The sequence below is a fragment of the Vulpes vulpes genome, chromosome 7 (genome assembly GCF_048418805.1).
Source record: "Vulpes vulpes isolate BD-2025 chromosome 7, VulVul3, whole genome shotgun sequence".
Classification (NCBI taxonomy): domain Eukaryota; kingdom Metazoa; phylum Chordata; class Mammalia; order Carnivora; family Canidae; genus Vulpes; species Vulpes vulpes.
The window spans coordinates 108,213,552-108,231,905 of NC_132786.1; the positions used below are offsets into that span (position 1 = coordinate 108,213,552).

The 18,354-nt window shown below is 44.7% G+C and overlaps 1 protein-coding gene and 1 non-coding gene across 6 annotated transcripts in view; one reads left to right on the plus strand and one right to left on the minus strand.

Moving 5' to 3' along the window:
• Positions 1–669: 669 nt before the first annotated feature.
• Positions 670–738, plus strand: LOC112935430 (small nucleolar RNA SNORD2). The gene has a single exon (XR_003238174.1). It is a non-coding gene; the product is annotated as a small nucleolar RNA SNORD2 (small nucleolar RNA).
• An 11,112-nt stretch (positions 739–11,850) lies between these two features.
• NOD1 (nucleotide binding oligomerization domain containing 1) overlaps positions 11,851–18,354 on the minus strand; it is a 66,937-nt gene continuing 60,433 nt past the window's right edge. For all 5 annotated transcript variants that reach the window (XR_012002738.1, XM_072764644.1, XM_072764645.1 and 2 more), the window contains one exon: positions 11,851–12,829. Coding sequence is in view for 4 of the 5 variants with exons in the window: in XM_072764644.1 (XP_072620745.1) it covers positions 12,757–12,829 (73 nt within the window). In the remaining variant the exon portion in view is untranslated. The remainder of the gene's footprint in view (positions 12,830–18,354) is intronic.

The following is an 18,354-nucleotide window of genomic DNA, read 5'->3' on the forward strand; positions in this document are numbered from 1 at the left end:
TCTCTCACATTTGCTGGTCGGTGTTAGCTGTTGGTTGTTTGCTGGCACATTTACATGTGACATGTCCGTGTAGCTACGTGGCTTCCCCATAGTGCAGTGGCTCGATTCCAAGAACAGTTGTCCCAAAAGGACAAAGAAGTATATGGCTTCCTTGTGACTTTGAGACAAAGTCACACACAGTCACTTCTATGGTACCCTGTTGGTCAAGGAGGACACAAGTCATTCTCAGGTTCACAGGGAGAAGACATAGACTCTACTACCCAATGGAAGGAATGTCCATGTTACATGGTTTAAAAAAAAAAAATGTGGGATGGAATATGTTGTATTATCTATCTTTAGAAAGGACAGTCTGTCATTTGTGACAATAAAAAAATCTGATTTGGATACAAGATTATTTGAATATCAAGACTGATTAGCAAAGGTTTTAATTGTAAAAGTAATATTCCAATATGCTCTTTCTTCTTGAACAGAGTACTAGATTGTAGTCAACAAATGCTTGCTTCCTATATATCCTTAGACTTTTTTTCTAGGATTATCAATATCTTCCCTCTCAGTCCTTATTTTTTATGTGGACAGTATAACAGATGAGATCAACCAATTTATAGGACATGATTACAAATAATGTAATACAGAGAAATTGATTTTTTTTTCTTCAGAAAATGTATTCTATAGTGACATGATGGCAATCATCTTTTGGGATTGACCTGAAATGAAGAGAGTACTCATTGCTGATCGCTTGGCTATTTGGGGAAAAAAAAAAATCTTACAGAGTAGTAGCAAAAAAAAAAAAAAAAAAAAAAAAAAGAGTAGTAGCTGTTCTCAACCATTTTTATTTTTTGCTGCTGACAAGAGGATCTCTTATGTACTGGATATTCTGATTAGATACCCTAATATACATGTGACTATCCTGAGTTTCTTGTCTCCATCACTAGAAAACAGATCTGTAATTTTTGTGGTTCTCATGCTTTTTTCTCTGATCTGTTCTCTCCTGAGACTATTAAATATGAAGGTGTTTAAGGAAAATGCTGCCAAGATATCTCTGCCTTTCTTAAGGTGATACAATGTGAGGAGAGCAGGGAAGTGTTTTAGCAATCGGTAAGGTCAAGAAGTAGTTGTAGTTGGATTCATCCAACCCTGTCAAGTCCTGATTTCTGTAGATCACTTTAGCCATTTCTCTCAAAATCCAGAAAAACCACAGCCAAACAGATGATAATGCTGATCATGACAGCATTTCCCTTTGTAGTACATAGAGTTTTCACCAAAGAAGAAAATTACTTGTAATTTAATCACACAATTAAAAGTGAGATGTAAACGGGCCAGTCAAGTCCATCCATCCTTCCTTCTTGAATCTCTAAGTCAAGATGAGACCAGTCTTGGGCTTCTGTTTTCTTTTGTTTGTTTGTTTAGTGGAAATTTTCAAATGTATACAAAAGTAGAGAAAACGGTGTGGTGAACTCCCATTTACCCATCCCCTAACTTAGCAATTACCAACTCATGGCCAATAGACACTCTTTAAAAATATAACCACAATAACCTTACCATACACTTGAAAATTAGCAATTCTGGAGCCTGTTGAAACATGCAAAGGGTGTCATTGGAGAAAGGGAAGCAAAGATATGTAAATGGCATATACATGAAAAAGGGAAAGAGTTCCAATCTCTGACATCTTGGAGCAGGTTCCAGTTTGGCAGGTCTTCTTTTGACGTGGAGAACTACACCCTGTCTTTCTATCCTAATAAATCCTCTTCTTTTTTTGATAACACTTGTTTGAGTTGGACTTCTGTGATTACACTTGGACATGTCATGACTAATGTTCTACTATCTGGATAGCTTAGTGTAACTCCTCATCTCCATGTTCTTTGATTTCTCACACCATCCAACTTAGTAACAGTAATAATGCTTTTAGCTACCATTTTTTGAAAGCCTATCACTCTAACCAAGTGTTTTACATTTAATCCTTATAAAATGTAGCAAAAAGTTATTTCTCTGTGTTGTAGATGAAGATTTACATGGATTAGCTTCCCTGTATTCTTGTGCCTAAAAAGCTAATATAAGTCTGTAAATCAGACTCTGAGTTCATCAGACTGTTTCCTTGCCTTCCTAGGCACAGAGAGACTCCTTCATTGCACTTATGGTTGGTCATGTGATTAGGTTCTACCTTTGAAACGTGAATAGAAGAGATGTGCCCTGTTTCTTGACCAGGCCCATGAAACATCCCATTTGCCTTCCCTCTGTGCTCTCCCTGTGTTTGCTATCTGGTTTACCATGCCTGGATGACCTTGGCAACCACACGTTGAAGGTGGCAAAAACTGATGGCCTGGGTCCCTGGAGTGACTGTATGCAACAAAGCCCCCTACCACCAATCTGAAACCTTCTTGAGCTGCTTTTATGAGTGGTAAACTTCTATTGTATTTAAGCCACTGTGTATTAGCGGTCAATTATTACAGCAGCTAGCCTTCCTTAAATTTTTATATACTGCTTCAGTTATCCCTCACCAAGTAACAGACCATCCCAAAATTTTGTGGCTAAAAAGCACAGCCTTAACTCATGGTTCTGAGAGTCAGAAATGTAGGCTCCTGCCTATACTTGTTCATGCAGCTCCAGCCAGCAGATGCATCAGCTGGTGGGGGTGTTGTCTTAGTCGCACATTTCTGGAGATACGTGCAGGCTGGCTGCTGGCTGGACCATGTGTCTCCAGCAGCGTTGCCTGGGATTATTGACATGGTAGTGGAAGGGTTCCCAGTGGCAAGGGAGGACAAGCTGCGATCTGCAAATACTTTTCAGGCATCTGCTTGCATGTGTTTGCCAATGTATCATTTCATGACCCCTTGCAAGTCACAAAGGTAGAGGGAAATGTAATGTATTGGGGAAGCATTTGCTATAATGATCTACCACACATATTATAGTACTAATGCAAATCAAGTTAGACAAATCATTCACAGATCTATAACATCTTGGACATGTATTGATAATATAGTCCAGCTACGAGGCTGTTTTCATAACCTGACTCAAGTTCTAATATCAGTGTTGGTTATAGTAAAAATCATGTTGATTTTGTTTCAAAATTACATTTCAGGCCTATTTATAATGATGAAATATTTACAGATACATCATAAGTTTAGGTTAGTAAAATTGGCATTTAAAGAAATAAGCCTTGGGGCACTTGGGTGGCTCAGTGGTTGAGTGTCTGCCTTTGGCTCAGGTCGGGATCCTAGGATCCTAGGATTGAGTCCCACATCAGGCTCCTCACAGGGAGCCTGCTTCTCCCTCTGCCTATGTCTCTGCCTCTCTCTGTGTCTCTCGTGAATAAACAAATAAAATCTTTTTAAAAATTAAAAAAGTAAAGAAATAAGCTTTCATCATCATTTGTATTAACCACTCCAGTGATGTTTTAGCTTACCATCCAAGTTAAGGTGGCCCTTCGTACCTGAAGCTTAACGGATCCACCTGTTCCTGCAGCCTCAAACTGTTCCTCGTCTCTCGCTGAAGGTCTCCTTGTTCCTGCTCATCTTGGGATTACTCTTTATTGGTGCTCAGGGATAGCGGTCGTATGGCGTAATGGTTGAGCATACAAACTGGAGCCAGATGGCTTGATTATCTGCGTCTCACGTACTGTGTGATCTCGGGCGAGTTACTTTAACTTGCAGTAGCTCAGTTTCCTTGATATCATCAGGTTACTGTAAGGAGTGGAAAAAAGTATATATAAATGATTAGAAGAGGGGCTGAAATACTGTGAACCTTCTATGGGCGTTTGGCACAATTACAGTAATGTTTTGGTGTCCTTGACTTCGTTCAGTGAAGTAGGCCCTGGAGGCTTCCTTCTGAGGAAAGACAGTTGGGGGAAGACTATAAGTGCTGCCTACTTAACACCTTTTTTTGTCTTTTCAGAAACCAAAGGAATCAAAATGGGCAAAAATCCTCCCGAAAAAGGTTTCCACATTTAGAAGAGATGTATTCTATTCTACTCTGTTTGTGGTTCCCCTTCTCCATGAAGAGATGATTGTTTCAGAGTCTGGCATTAGCCCTGGTTGTTGACAGTGTGCCAGCATCCTCCTCCTAGCCTCACATACCCCTCTGGTCCGCACCCCACCTTAGCAAAGCCTTGCTGCTTGTGAAAGCCTCAGTCTCTCATTTGTGCTACAGGCTGAGGCCCAGCTCACCTCAGGAGCCTCGAGTTCTCAGTCACCACCTCACTCCCTCCTACACCTGCCACTCCTCCTACACCTCTCTCTCCCTACACCTCTCTCTCTCCCAATTAGCGTTTAACTCCTGGTCTGTCTTTAGATGAATGAACCCTCCCTAGATTCCATATCCAATTTGAGCACTGTCCTATCTTTTCTTTCATATATTTCTTGAAAGACCTCCTAAATTCAGTTACTTCTCAACCCACTCCAGTCTGGCTTCCCTGCTATCAGTTTACCAAAATGGCTGTTATCCAGGTGATGCTTAGCCTCCATGTCACTGAACCCATGGGCACTTTTCAGGACTAATCTCACTTTGACCTTACAAAAACATTCAGTGTTGACTAATTTCCTTATTGAGACCAATTTTATTCACTATCAGCTCTCTGCTGTCCTGTGGATGGTAAAGTCTTGTGTCTCTGACTCAGGAGTCTCTTGTGTCATGCCAGCATCCATGAAACAGTAACAGTCTAACTTATTAACTTGTAAATAGGGTAAAATGAAATTCCAGACATTAAATTAATCATTATATTCCTACCAGCCCCCCAAACACTTGGGATAAAGTAGGTCTTCAATATTTATCTCTGAGAGGGAGGAGCTGGGGGAGGACGGATGGAAGGATGGATGGGCGGGCCTTCTCAGCTCTGCTTAAGAGTTGCAAGGATCAACCCTTTCAAAAGAGCCCAATGTGTTCTGGAGTTTTTCTCCGTTGAGGATGCCGATATAGGAGTTAGGCACTCTGGGCTTGCAGAGAGGCTTGGGTTCTATGGGTCTCTTGGATGTGTTGTGAGGGTAGGGGAATTAGGAGGTGAGAAAGGGAAGTGGGACAACAGCAAAGGCAAATTTGGTCAGCCTTCAGTTCTGCCCACAGGCCTGGGGCAGTCAGTGAAGTTCAGCTCTGAAGCTGCTGGTGCTGGAAACTTCAGGTAGGAACCATCCCCGTTAGGACAGCCTGTTCCCCTTTTACAATTAGCATTTTTTTAAAAAACAAGACCAGCAGTGTTTTTGCACAATGATTAAAATTGTTTTAGAAACAAAATTGCTTTAGGACAGATAAAAGTGAAGGAAGGAATAACAATGTTGTAACTACGAAAATTTATTAGACTAGAAGCTGAATAATGTGTATAAAGGCAGTCTTTAGGTGGCAGAGGGTTTTTTGAGATGGCAAGGGTAACAAGAATTATCTTGGGTTTGACTGGATCAAGCATTCTCAACCAGGAGGGTATCACCCCTAAGAGGGTGAGAACTGGTTCATGGGGGACCAGAAAGAACTTGGGTATTCAATGATTTGTGCCCAGGGGCCATAAAGAGAAATACAGTATAACTGTGGTGTTAGAATTTCATGGTGGGGAGGCAGATTAGGAAAAGATGTCTAAAAAGTCTCCTTAAAGGGACAATAATGGAAAAAAAAAAAGGGGGTTGAAAACTAGATGAATTTCACTGAACTAGATGATTCAAATGGAAGAATGCTGTTGATCACCAATGAATCCTCCTGGGAAAATGAATTAGAAATAAGTGCATTATCTTGACGGAAGGAAAAAAGACCTTACACATTGCCTTAGGAATGTGGGAAATAGAAAAAACCCACTGGGAAATATAAAAGTAGCAGTGGGCAGCTGGGATATCCCCCACAGCTGCTCAACAGATGATGAGCCGCTGTCTCCGTAGATATCAGGGCCCAGGACACTGGGCTGATGGCCTGAGCCACACTGCGCCAGCCCCCGGACAAGGTGCTAGGAGCTGACACAGCTGGGTGCGAGCCAGGATTCAGTTCACCCCCCCACCCCCCCACCCTCCCGATCTGTTTTGTTTTCCCTTGTCTACCTCCCTTCCTACTGTCCTCTCACGACTCCCGTCATTCATTCCTTCAACAGGCTGGGGAATCAGGAGCAATGTTAATGAATGAAAGAAAAGAATGCCAGAAACAGAGAAACAGAGAACCACAGGCTGACATCAAAGAAATGACCTCCAGCCATATGATTGTGCGTAGAAGGCCAGATAGCACATGCTGACATCTGTGAAATCAAATCATGATGCAAACAGGCTTTTGGCCTCCCTCATCCACATTTCTGGGTATGACATGGATAAATAAAAATGAAAGCAAAATAAAAATGAAAGACGATGTCAAGTACGGGGAATGCATCTTATCCCAGAGGTATTCAGCCTTGGAAATGGCTTCTGGCTCGAGGCTGCTTAACAGTCCAGAGCTTGTTATCAGTCTGAAAATGGTGGTGGTGTTTCGGAGGGGCTCTGAAGGACAGGGATGATGGCCCAGCACGGGCCCCTCTTTTCTTTTGCCTTATCCCTGGTGCTCATGAAGGCAGTGCTGGAAGGAAAATGTTGTGATCAGATAATAAGAGTTACTATTCTGGAACACTTACTACAGGTTAGGTACTGTCTTATGTGCTTTACGTATATTAATATACTCCATTAACCAAACAACCCTCTGAGGGGAATACTGTTATTAGAGTGGGAAACCCAAGCAACAGAAAAGCTCAGCTACTTGTCCAAGGTCACATGACTACCCGGTAGTACTGAGATTTGAACCTCAATCCTCGGGGCCCAGGGACTTGCAGTCAGTACTACTCTTTACTGAGCCTTCGCCAACTCTGCTTACCCATGTCTTTGAACACAAGGATGAATGGGCTTGAAACGAAATTGCTTCTTTCACTGTGTATTTGGTATGAAGTCTTCATTAAAGGACAATGTGTCGGTCACGAGGCCCCCAGCACAGCTGGACCCTTGGGGGCCACTGACAGAATGGATTAGTTGCTTGCTGGACACATGCTGCCCTCTTGTGATGAGAACCATCCAAATAGGATCTTCTCCAGCTGTCTGGAATGCACCTACTTCCTTCCTTTGGTCCAGATCCATGGTTGGGGGGTTGGAGGATATGTGGCCAATGAGGAAGCTGTGGGCTCTGGAGAGTCAGACTCGCATCACCCAGCCTTCTCCAGAGCGTTCCGAACCTTGTGACTCTTGGTGACGCTTGTAAACATGACTCCAGAGTCTTGTAACTTTTAGCACCAGAGATATAAGAGACTTTTCTTATTGTAGGCTTCCTGAAGAATCCCAGGGACACTGCAGAGACCTCATCTGTGGTCTTAGGACGAGTTTATTTTGTTTAGGTTGCCCTAGTGGATTGGACCAGATTTACCTGATTTAGCAGGAAGATGGTGAGTTGCAGAATGAACTGAAGGTCATAAACTATTAGAACAGAGGGAGGGACGCCTGAGTGGCACAGCGGTTGAGCATCTGCCTTTGGCTCAGGGCGTGATCCTGGGGTTCAGGGATCGAGTCCCACATCGGTCTCCCTGCATGGAGTCTGCTTCTCCCTCTGCCTGTATATTCTGCCTCTATGAATCTGTCATGAATAAATAAAAACTAAAAAAAAAAGGGGGGGGGGACCAAACCACACAGACCTGTGTTCTAGTTCATGCTCTACCAGTAATATGCTATGTGACCTTGGGGAAGTTGCTTTTGCTCCAACACGTTTCCTCAGTGGTAGAGTGTGGGAATTGAATAAATGAGCTCAAAAGCTCAGGTGTTGCCAGCTGTGGCTTTCTACATTTGCCAAAATCCCTTTCCTGAAGGGTTTTTCTCCCCTACCCCAGCCCACCACACAGGCGCACACATTTTTATGCACATCCTGATTAGTAAGAAGACCTGCACCCATAGTCACAGGTTTTTAGTTTCCCTTGTTCATGAAGTCATTCCTACTTTGTAGGGTTGTTGGGGAGAGAGAGCTTCCGCTTGACCCAGTATTAATGGGTCCAGTCAGACTAGGTCTGTTCGGGCAAAGCAAGGACATAGATACATATATATAAAATTTTTAAAGAAAACTGATTTTAAAGATACTGATACCTACACTAATGAATTACTATCTTGCATGGTACCAGTTTCAAACAGATACTGATATATGGATCATTCATTCTTCCCTTAAGTTGTAGTGGTCACCAGTGCCAGTCTGTAGCTATAATCTGTTGGGTGGGGAGGCAGGGGCAGTGCCTAAACACTGTCTAGGGTCAGGGCCCAGGACACACTGCTGGCTTCACGTGACCTTGTTCTGTAACCTCCACCTGCTTCCAGACCATTTAGTACACCCCTAGACTCTATGGGCTGACACAGGTTGGAAAATGAAAATTTCATAGCAAGAAACTTTGACTTGATAATCCCACTCTGAAGAAATAATCCTAAAGAATTTTCTACTTCCACAGAAATGTTGTATAAAATAATCACCACCAAACCAATCTGGAAGACAGGATTTCTAACATTTGGAGCATAATTAAGCAGACCAACAATACGAATGATCATTATAAAGCCTATGTAACAATGTGGGAAAATGCACCTGAGGACATTATGCTAGGTGAAATAAGCCAGAAATAAGCCAAAATAAGTTTGTTTTGTTTTACAGAAACAAAAACAAACACTGTGTGATCCTACTTATTATGAGATACTTAAAATCCTTGAGACAGGGTGGTTGCCAAGGGCTGGGCAGAGGGGAGAATGGAGAGTCATTTAATGGGAGCACAGAGTTTCAGATTCTAAGAAAATTCTGGAACTGGATGGTGGTGTTGGTTGCACATTATGAATATATTTAATACCATTGAACTGTACATTTCAACATAGTTAAGATGGCAAATTTTATGTGTATTTTACCACAATAAAAAAATTGGGGGAAATGTCATAGAGTAAGCAAAACCTGGGAAGATGACCCGCAAAAAATTAAAGTAACTTAGTACTGTGTTATTTATAAGCATTATTTTAAAAATTTCCTTTAATATTGTGATACTGCTTTTTGTAATAAAAAAGCACTGGCAGGGAAAAAACCAAGGAAAAAACTCTGAGACCTTTTGATACTTGTTATTTCCTCCCCCCCCCCCCAAAAAAAACCACCCAAGTAGTCATGGGAAAAACTTGTTTAACATCCTTCCACTTATTTTATGATTTACTGTTGTTTAAAAAAATTTTTTTATTACAGATCACTGGGGACCCATAACCTTTTCAGTGCTTAGCGCCTCTAAAAGTTTTAAGCTGGTCTTGGGTGTAGTCAATTCCAGTTCGAGGCTGGGAGACTCATGCTGGGATGGCCCAGGGGGCCCTGCTGCTCTGCTACAGCACGTCTGGGGTACCTCGGCCTCCTCGCCAGCAAATTCCATTTTCATTGAAATTCCTCTCTCTGGACCTGGAATGATGATCCTGGTTTTGCCTTTCAGCTCCAGGGCAAGGGCTTTTGTCTGTAAGGGAGCACTCAGTTACCGGAAATAGACATGCAGCGCACCTGGAAATGGACCAAAATATCCAGGAGGCAAATGCTTCCAGAAGGGGACACCAGTAGAAGGCTCCTGGGCTCCTGCTCCATTCTTTACTGTGTGAGGACGACACGGCTGTGCCTCCCCCTCAGTGTGGTGAGTAACACTTGAATGGGTACAGGGCTCCTTGGTGATCATGATGGAAACTGAGGGCTATGCCTTTCTCTGTCAAAGCCAGACTATTCCAAGCAACGTGATGGGGAATATTCTTGGACCTGACCTGGAGAACTTCCAGGCCCATACGTGACCCCATCAGGAAGTTCCCTAAGCCTCCGAGCTGAGAAGGGCACCCCCCAGGGGGTTCTACTGTGAGCTGAAAGGAACAGCAGTGGTTACAGTGACGAGCATGGGCTGACCCAGGCCCCACCGCTACACCACCTGCTTTCCAGAATGTCTGAGCCTCACAGCCACCCCGGGGATCAGTGCTGGGATTCCCAGTTTTCAAAATGCAGGTTGAGCTTCCGACAGCCTTACCACCCAGCCCAAAGCCACCTGGCGACTTGACATGGCTTTTCTTTACTTTCTTTCTTTCTTTCTTTATGGCTTTTCTTTTCTTTCTTTTCTTTTCTTTCTCTTTCTTTTTCTTTCTTTCTTTTCTTTTCTTTTTTTCTTTCTTTCTCTTTCTTTTTCTTTCTTTCTTTCCTTTCTTTCTTTCTTTCTCTTTCTCTCTCTCTCTCTCTTTCTTTCTCTTTCTTTCTTTCTCTCTCTCTTTCTTTCTTTCTCTCTCTTCTTTCTTTCTTTCTTTCTTTCTTTCTTTCTTTCTTTCTTCTTTCTTTCTTTTTCTTTCTTTCCTTTCTTTCTTTCGTCAGCACAGACATGCCATAACCGCATGTCTGAAATGTGGGAGCTGTCGTTTCTTTCCCAAACCAACCAAAATGTCCCGTGGGAAGAGAGAGTCCTATCCTAGGTTTGTGGAATTTTTTTTTTTTTTTTTCAATTTTCAATGGTCTTTCTCTTGGTTAGGAAGTGTCTCCTCTTGTCTGCATAGAAGCTCACCAGTGAGTAATGGAGAACCCTTCTGGAAAGTTAGGAGACTGAGTGATAGAAAATCCGTTGTTCACCATCTAGAAGACCGGAAGTATTTCCAAGTAAAATTTAAGCCAACACTACACAAATTCTAATTTCCTTAAATTTAAATAATCTGTAAAGGCAGTACTATTTGGTAGTTTCTGAGTAAACTTTAGTCTCTCAAAAGTTTAGTTTTAGTGGTTTAATGAAATCTGAATCTATCAGCTGTGAAGTACAGTTCTTTGACTCAGGAGGTCATCAGCTCACCACGCTCATTCCATACCTCTTGCCCAAAATCTCTAATAGGGAGAGAGTTGCTGCCTCAGGGAGTGACTATTGAGTGAATACTCAGGTCTGGGGTGAGAGGAGGAATAGGTCAGAGCTAAGCCCCTTACTTAGGGGAACTTCCTCAGTCGCACGCTTCCTGACGGGCTGCTATACAAAGCCAGACTGGACCTCAGAATTCAGAGGTACTGCTGGAAGTTTCCCTCATCCCTTCCCCTCTTGTGTTTGGTCCTTATCAGCTTGGTGCCTCTTGCCACGGTGGGTGACAGGTCCACTCAGCAGTGAACAGCCACAGAAGGTAATGGACGTTGAGCCTGGCCTGCCCTACCATGGCATAATGGTGAGGGCTGTGGAATTTGGCCCATGCAGTCGATCCTGGCCCTAGCCACCCCTGACCAAGTCTGCTCCCCTGGGAAGCCAGCTGTATGGATTCAGAGGTCAGATGGAGGAAAAGGCCACAGTTGCTTCCTTGGCTTTTTTTTTTTTTTGGTCCCTTGGTAGGTGGAGAGGCCTGCAAAGGACCATAACATTGACACCCCTGGCCTTCCTTCACCAGGCTCTTCACAGCACACACGCCAGGGCCCCACCCAACACAGTGATTATCTCTGAAGGGAGCCAGGCATGGAGTCCAGAGATGCAGTGTGCTTAAATTCCTTTTTAAATTCCCTTTTAAAAGTCCCAGGCACGAGGGGTGCTAGGGTGGCCCATTTGGTTAAGCGTCAGCCTTTGGCTCAGGGGATTGAGCCCCGAGGGGGAACCTGCTTCTCCCTCTCCCTCTGCTCCTCCCCCTGCTCGTGCTCACTTGCTCAGTCTCAAGTAAATAAAATCTTTTAAAAATAATAAGGGACGCCTGGGTGGCTCCGTGGTTGAGCGTCTGCCTTTGGCTCAGGTCGTGATCCCGGGGTCCTAAGGTCGAGTCCCACATCGGGCTCCCCACAAGGAGCCTGCTTCTCCCTCTGCCTGTGTCTCTGCCTCTCTCTCTCTCTGTGTGTGTCTCTCATGAATAAATAAACAAAAATACTTTTAAAAATAATAAAAATAATAAAAATCTTAGACTAGGGCAATTAGAAATAATATTTTCAGTATTTTATTAAATGAATAAAAGAAACGAGTTATCTGGTAATATCACTGCCCCCTCCTCCATTTAACATCCAGCACATGACTGCCATGATGGTCGCTGTAACATGCTCTGCTGGCTGGGTTCTCAGCAACCGCAGCCTAAGTCCACTTGGGTCATCCTCACTACTACTCCGGGGCAGGGAAGAGACTGTCTTCCTCACGAGGGCAAGAGACAGGGAGAGAAGCTTCTGTTTAGACACCAGGGCCAAAAAGGCAAGCCAGGCCTTCTGCCTTTTGGAATATGGGCACGGTTCTTCCTCAGGCCTGCCCTTATCAGCCTTCCTGAGCAGAAACTCAGCATGATGAGGACATCACCCTATCTCTTAAGCCTGCTTACGGGGTACCCCGTGATCTCTATCAACAGACGCTGAGACTCCAGGAGTAAAACAAAAGACTACGAAGAGCCCTTGTTTTGGCAAAACGGTGGACATATAAAATCCTGACTCTGCACATTCCTCAGTATCCACAGCTGTGATGTGGGCAGACGGTCAATGTGTTGGGAAGACCTGAGGAGGAAGAGAATTTCCAGGTAAAACACTTGTTCGTTGAGTACCTTTTCTCCAAGAAGCTTGGCACTAACTCTAAACCATGTCCTCAACTCTTCCATGAAGGCAGCATGACCAACTCACTGCCCTGGACCTGAGGGCCGTGTTTGAGCTCAGTCTTCCTCTAATGTCCGATAAAAATAACCCTGGATGTGCCTTATGTCTCTTCATAGTGTATTTACAGTAACTAAAACGGCTCTCCAGGCACACTCCTGCCCTGTAAAATTGTAACAGCTACACAGGGAGGCTCATCTGGGTCATCGAGGCAGCGGGCTCTCCCGGACCCCCCCACAAAGAAGTGGCCTCTCAGAAGCAGATAATCCTCTTCTCATCTTCAAAGACTTTGGCCTCCTCTGGCTTTATCAAGTTTCCATTTAGGCTGTTGGAGAAAAAGAACACAGGTAAAATGTTAAGAACTCGTAGGGAGCCTTGCCAGTGTGTGTTCCTAACAGACTCCGATACTTCACGTGGCCCCGAAGTGAAGGAACGTGCTCTACTCAGACACTTGTTTGATAACATTACTCCTTCCCAGCTATCATCACTCTTTGAACTGGCTCTCACTAAGGTCACCAATTAGCCTCTGTGACCCTGAACTTAATGACATCTCTCAGAACCCATGTGTCCTTCACAGGCATTTGGCTGTCCTGCCCTCTGCCTCCTTGAAACCCCACACTCGCTTGGTTTGGTATTACGCTCTCTGGTTTTCTCCTCTGTCTGCCACTCCACCTCTGTCTCCTCTCCCATGTTCTCCTGCATGTAGCTTCTACATACTGGATTTCCTCCAGGCTCCCCAGCGATTGGTCCCCCAGGCGACCTCATCCCTACATCATTGGACTTGCAGCCCAGACCTCTCCTGTGTGGCTCCACCTACCTCAGCATCTTCATCTGGATGCCTTGCAGGCACCTTAAGGTGGCCATACCTGCCTAGGGCCCCTCACTCAGTGAGTCGGACCCCTCTTCATCCAGCTGTGCAAGTTAGTGACCTGGGGATCAGCCTTGACTCCTTCCTCCTCATCTTCACATTCTGTCACGGAGTTCTCTCTTTAAACATCCCCAGAATGCCTCCCTGGAACTGTCCCCATCCTCACCACCATCATGGTGGTCTGAGTGCCATCACCCTTCTGCAGATGTCTGCAGTGTCCTCCTGACTGGTCCCTTTACTTGCATTCTTCTGGCCCGTTCCAATCCATTTTCCTGGAGGACCTAGAGTGCTTTTATATATATATATATATATTTTTTTTAAGATTATTTATTTATTCATGAGACACACAGAGAGAGAGGAAGGGAGGCAGGCAGAGACACAGGCAGAGGGAGAAGCAGGCTCCATGCAGGGAGCCCGACATAGGACTCTATCTCAGGTCTCCAGGATCAGGCCCTGGGCTGAAGGTGGCCCTAAACCACTGAACCACCCAGGCTGCCTGAGTGCTCTTTTTATAATGCAAATCTGGTCATACTCTGCTTCAAACCCCTCCATGACTTTCCATTGGTTTTGGGATAAAGACCAGTATATGTAGCATGACCTACAAATGTCTTATGTTCTATTGTGCCTCATCTCCTCTGCCCCCTGTTGCCTCTTCTTCCATACTGTCTGAGCCCCAGGGCACATCAACATCTCGCTATTCTTCAAGGATACCGTGCTCCTCTGTCCTGCCTCGGAGCCTCTGCATATGCCGTTCCCTCTACCTGGAACACTTTCCCCTCACCTCAGCAGACTAACCCCTATTCAGTCTTCAAGGCTTAGCTTCAATACCACTTCCTTAGGGAGAAGTTCCCTGAACTGTCATCTGTATTAGGTTCCCTTCTTAGCTTTCTCCTTAGAGCATCATGAATGATTTTTTCTTTCCTGTGCCTGTCACTAGGTAGTGAACCTCTGAGGGCAGGTCCATTTCGGTCACCACTAGATGGTGCTAGCACAGTATCTGGCACTCAGACACTTGGTCATTCAGCCAATAAAGTCGCTCAGCTCTGGGGACAAGAAGTGACCACTGTTTTTTTTCTTTTTTTTTTTTAAAGAAACCACCCCCAAAAAATAAATAAATAAATAAAATAAAAATAAAAATAAAAATAAACCACCCACAGGCCCCAGGTTAAGGCCCCATCCCAGGAAGCTGGGACTTAATACCTCATCTAACTGCAGTTCCACGTCCCCAGGAATACCACCTTTAGCCAGGCCACAGGACCAGGAAATTTCCTGAGAGACCCATTCTGCGCCCCTCAGGAGGGCAACCTTGCCTACACAATGCATTCCTGGCCAGTCAATTCCCTTTTTTTTAATGCTCTGAGTCCTCTGGGTTTGTGCCCTCCTTGCTGCCCCCTCGCTGCTCACCTAATGGGTCAACAGGGTGGTGTAGATGAGGGGCTCTCACGGAGCGCCAGGCCTGAGCCCTGGGCCAGTCCACACTGGGATCCCTCCCTTCCCAGCTCCCATGCACAATCCCCACTTACTGGGCTTTGCTGTTCTCGTCCCTTCCCCATTTGCAGTGGGCAGTCCCACCATGGGGAGCGCTGGGCCAGCCCATGCTGTGCACTGCCCTCTCTGGGCCAGTCGCAGGTTAAGGCCCCGTGGTGACAGCCCCGCTGGGTTAAGGTGCACAGGTGCGCACGTTTAAGGGTCTTGTTTTGTGTAAACAAAGGCTTGTTAGCTAATGGGATCCTTAAATTCTGAAGTGTCAAACATGCCACCTCCCGGCACACCTGCTCATTTTATGTCTAAACTCTATGGTGCCAGAAGCTGTATCTACAGAAATGGCAAAAGTTTGCTAAAAACAACCTAGAAGTACAATGGCCACAATGGGGGACGTTCCCATTAGATAAATGGTCGTTGAAGAAGTGCGTTTGAAAGCCTGGGTTCCCAAAATAAACCGAGCAGGACACCAGTTTACATTGGCCAGCAGAAGCTCCAGAAGTTTTCAAAATTCCAAAATCTTTTCATTAAAAGATTAATTAAAAGTATTTGGCAAAAGGCTAAAGAAAACGAAAGGCGTAAGAGGTCCCTAAAACGAGGCTCCAGTAACTCCCCGCTGTCCTCTCATTCTGCTAATCCTCTGTCTGCTTTGTCTTCCCTCCCACCCCCGAAAAAATGCCACCAGAAACCAGATTCACCTTACAGGCGCCCCCCCATATGGACCCTTCTCAGAGTTAACGAAACCAGAGGATTTTTTTGGTGAACTGCTACATTATTCCCTTAGACAGCCAAGAGGAAACTCCGGTAGAGAGCAGAGCTCCCTCAGGGGACCCTGGAAGGACTGGCAGCAGAGGGTGAGGGTGAAAATGCTGCGCAGAATCACTTCTCCTGGATGTGCCACAGGGCCCAGTGCAGAGGGAAAAGCAAACCATCCATCACCCTTACCTTCCCGAACCCAAACCCCTTGTTCTCTGATCCCCTCCCTCCCAGGGGCAGCCGTCACCCTCTTCCTTCCTCATCTGGTTTTGTGCAACCAGGCCTGGCTCTCTTGCCTGCCTGGCACCGGCAGGTGATTGGTTCTTTCTTATGACTATCTTCTGGGAGTGACTCTGGATTTTGGGAAGGTAATATCCTTTGCACCCTCTTTGGGAACCCAGCTTAACACCCAAGGGGAGTTGTTATTCAGGACTGCCAGAAATATCTGAAATTAAAATATGTGCCCAGAGGGAAAGAAATGGATGGAGGATAAGGTAGTTGGGGTAGGCCGGTCGACCTATGATGTCATTCAAGTTAGAGCCCAATTTGAGAAATTGAGGGCAACTGTCCTTATCTGCCTTTTTTTTTTTTTTTCAAAGTAAAAGTTCGCTCCAGGCACAATTCAAAATTCACCTATTCCTTTACCTATTCCAAAACTTCCCTTATGTATCTCAAAAGACTCGTAAATGATTGGTCTTGGGAAAACCCAAGTCCTTCTTCCAGGAACTTATATTCTTTCCCTGTCCCTTGAAGTTCTACATCTATCATGTCTTTGAAATGTAAACACAGCCCACAGTTACCTGAGACAGAGAAAAAGGGAAAAAAAGAGGCCTTTTGAAAGTACAGACTGCTTTAAAAGGGCTGTTGTGACCATATTCTAGCACAGCCTCCATCAGCTTGATTCCACGGACAAATACAAATCTTAAAACCTCTTCTCCACAGATACAAGTAACCACAGGGTCTTTGCTTCTGTGTGTCTGTATGTATGTCATAAATGTGAGATCGTGTTTCTGGATGATATTACTAAAATCAATTTGTAGAAGAGCTCTAGTCAGTTGCTTTTGTAGGGGCCAAGGGCAGGCTGCTCCAAAATGGGCCACTGTGGCATATTGATTATTTTAAATAAAACGTATCTAAGAGGCAACCTGTATAAGGATACTCAGAAAGCAGGGAATAATTCGCCAGGTGAAAGTCACCCTCTACGAGAGAGGTAGAGACCTTCTTATCACCAAAGCTAGGAAGTTTAGAGCCAAGAAAGCCATATAAAAACAACCCTTGTTAATTTTTTACAGATTTAATATCACACCCCAAATTCTGCCTAGAACTTCTTACTAATTGGAGCTCCCAAAGTTCCATTTTCTTGGTCCTATCAATTCCTCATGAATTTATTTCTGGTCCCTGTCTAAAAAGTATAAAAACTACCCACCTTACTCATTTCTTTAGCTCTCAATTTCATTATTGGCCCGCTTGTGCACACGTAATAAAACTTGGGTTTATTCCTCTGGTTAATCTGTTTTATATAAATTTAACTCTCAGTCCAGCTGGAAGACCTTGAAGGGTAGGGGAAGAATTTTTCCTTCCCTTTGGTTGGCACAGTGGGCAGGATACTAATCTCCATTCTGCTGCAACATGAAGACCCTGGGACATCTGCCATCCAGCCAGCAGAAGGGACGATTTCTGATGGCATCAGCCTCCTGGCTTCTCTGCAGCGTCTGGTGGAATGAGAGGGGTAAGAATCTTTCTTTCTCTAACTTAGGTTAGCAGGAGAAAATACTATAGAACTGGTTCCTTGGGCTTAGCGACTGTTGGTGAAAATTTGGTAGCGTACTCTTTGGTTACTGATCATTCCCTCCCAGAGATGGTCACTGTTGTCTATTGTGTTGAGTGTCACAGAAAGGACTTCTCACAGGACCGAATGTAGGCTTCGGCCCTATAAGCCTGCTGTGTAGCCGACCTCACAGACTGGTGAGGTCACGGTTCTCCTCAGACCAGTGTCTGTTTAGACAAACTTTGCTGTGGGTTAACATGAACACGAGGTAAAGGATGTTACTGAAGAAACATCTTGGAAGCCCAAGCTACAAAATTGGTGGTCACGGGTCAGCACTTAGAAGCTGTTAGAGTGCTTATCATTAAACTCAAAGACTTCCCGTTAGGATAATTTGGCCATGGAATGGGTTAGATTGATGCTCAGTCCCCTGCTGGCCTCAAGAAAATGTCCATGCAGCAAGGTAGACGGTAAAACACCACACAGTCCCCAACCTCAAGGCATATCCCTTCTAGGTATTGGGATACCCAATACCCAAGGCTTAGGCAGGGCTGTTAATGTGAATATAAGAGATTTTTCCTTTTGTTCTGTGTCCTAAGAGCTTGGCCTTGTGACCAGTGAGAATATTTTCTCTGCTCTGTCAGTCGGGAGGGCATACTTACTAGGGTGCGTCTTGGTGGCCAGTCCAATAGACCGGGGACGCAAGATGCACAGTTACAAGCAGCACTCTCTGTCCAGCCATGCCAGCTCTAAGGAAAGTTTCTTACAAAAAGATCCCAGCCCATAAGGGGCCTTTGTTGCTTCAACCTTCATTGCTCCTTAGTGCTGGAAAAATCTCATCCCATTAGCACCTGCCTGATGTCACAGATTAATTAGCAGGTCTGTGACTAGAGGCATCTCACACTCATGGGAGACCAGAGGCACCGTAACACCACCTCATTCTTATGGCCTGTAAAACGAAGGTGTTTGCTTTCTCAGA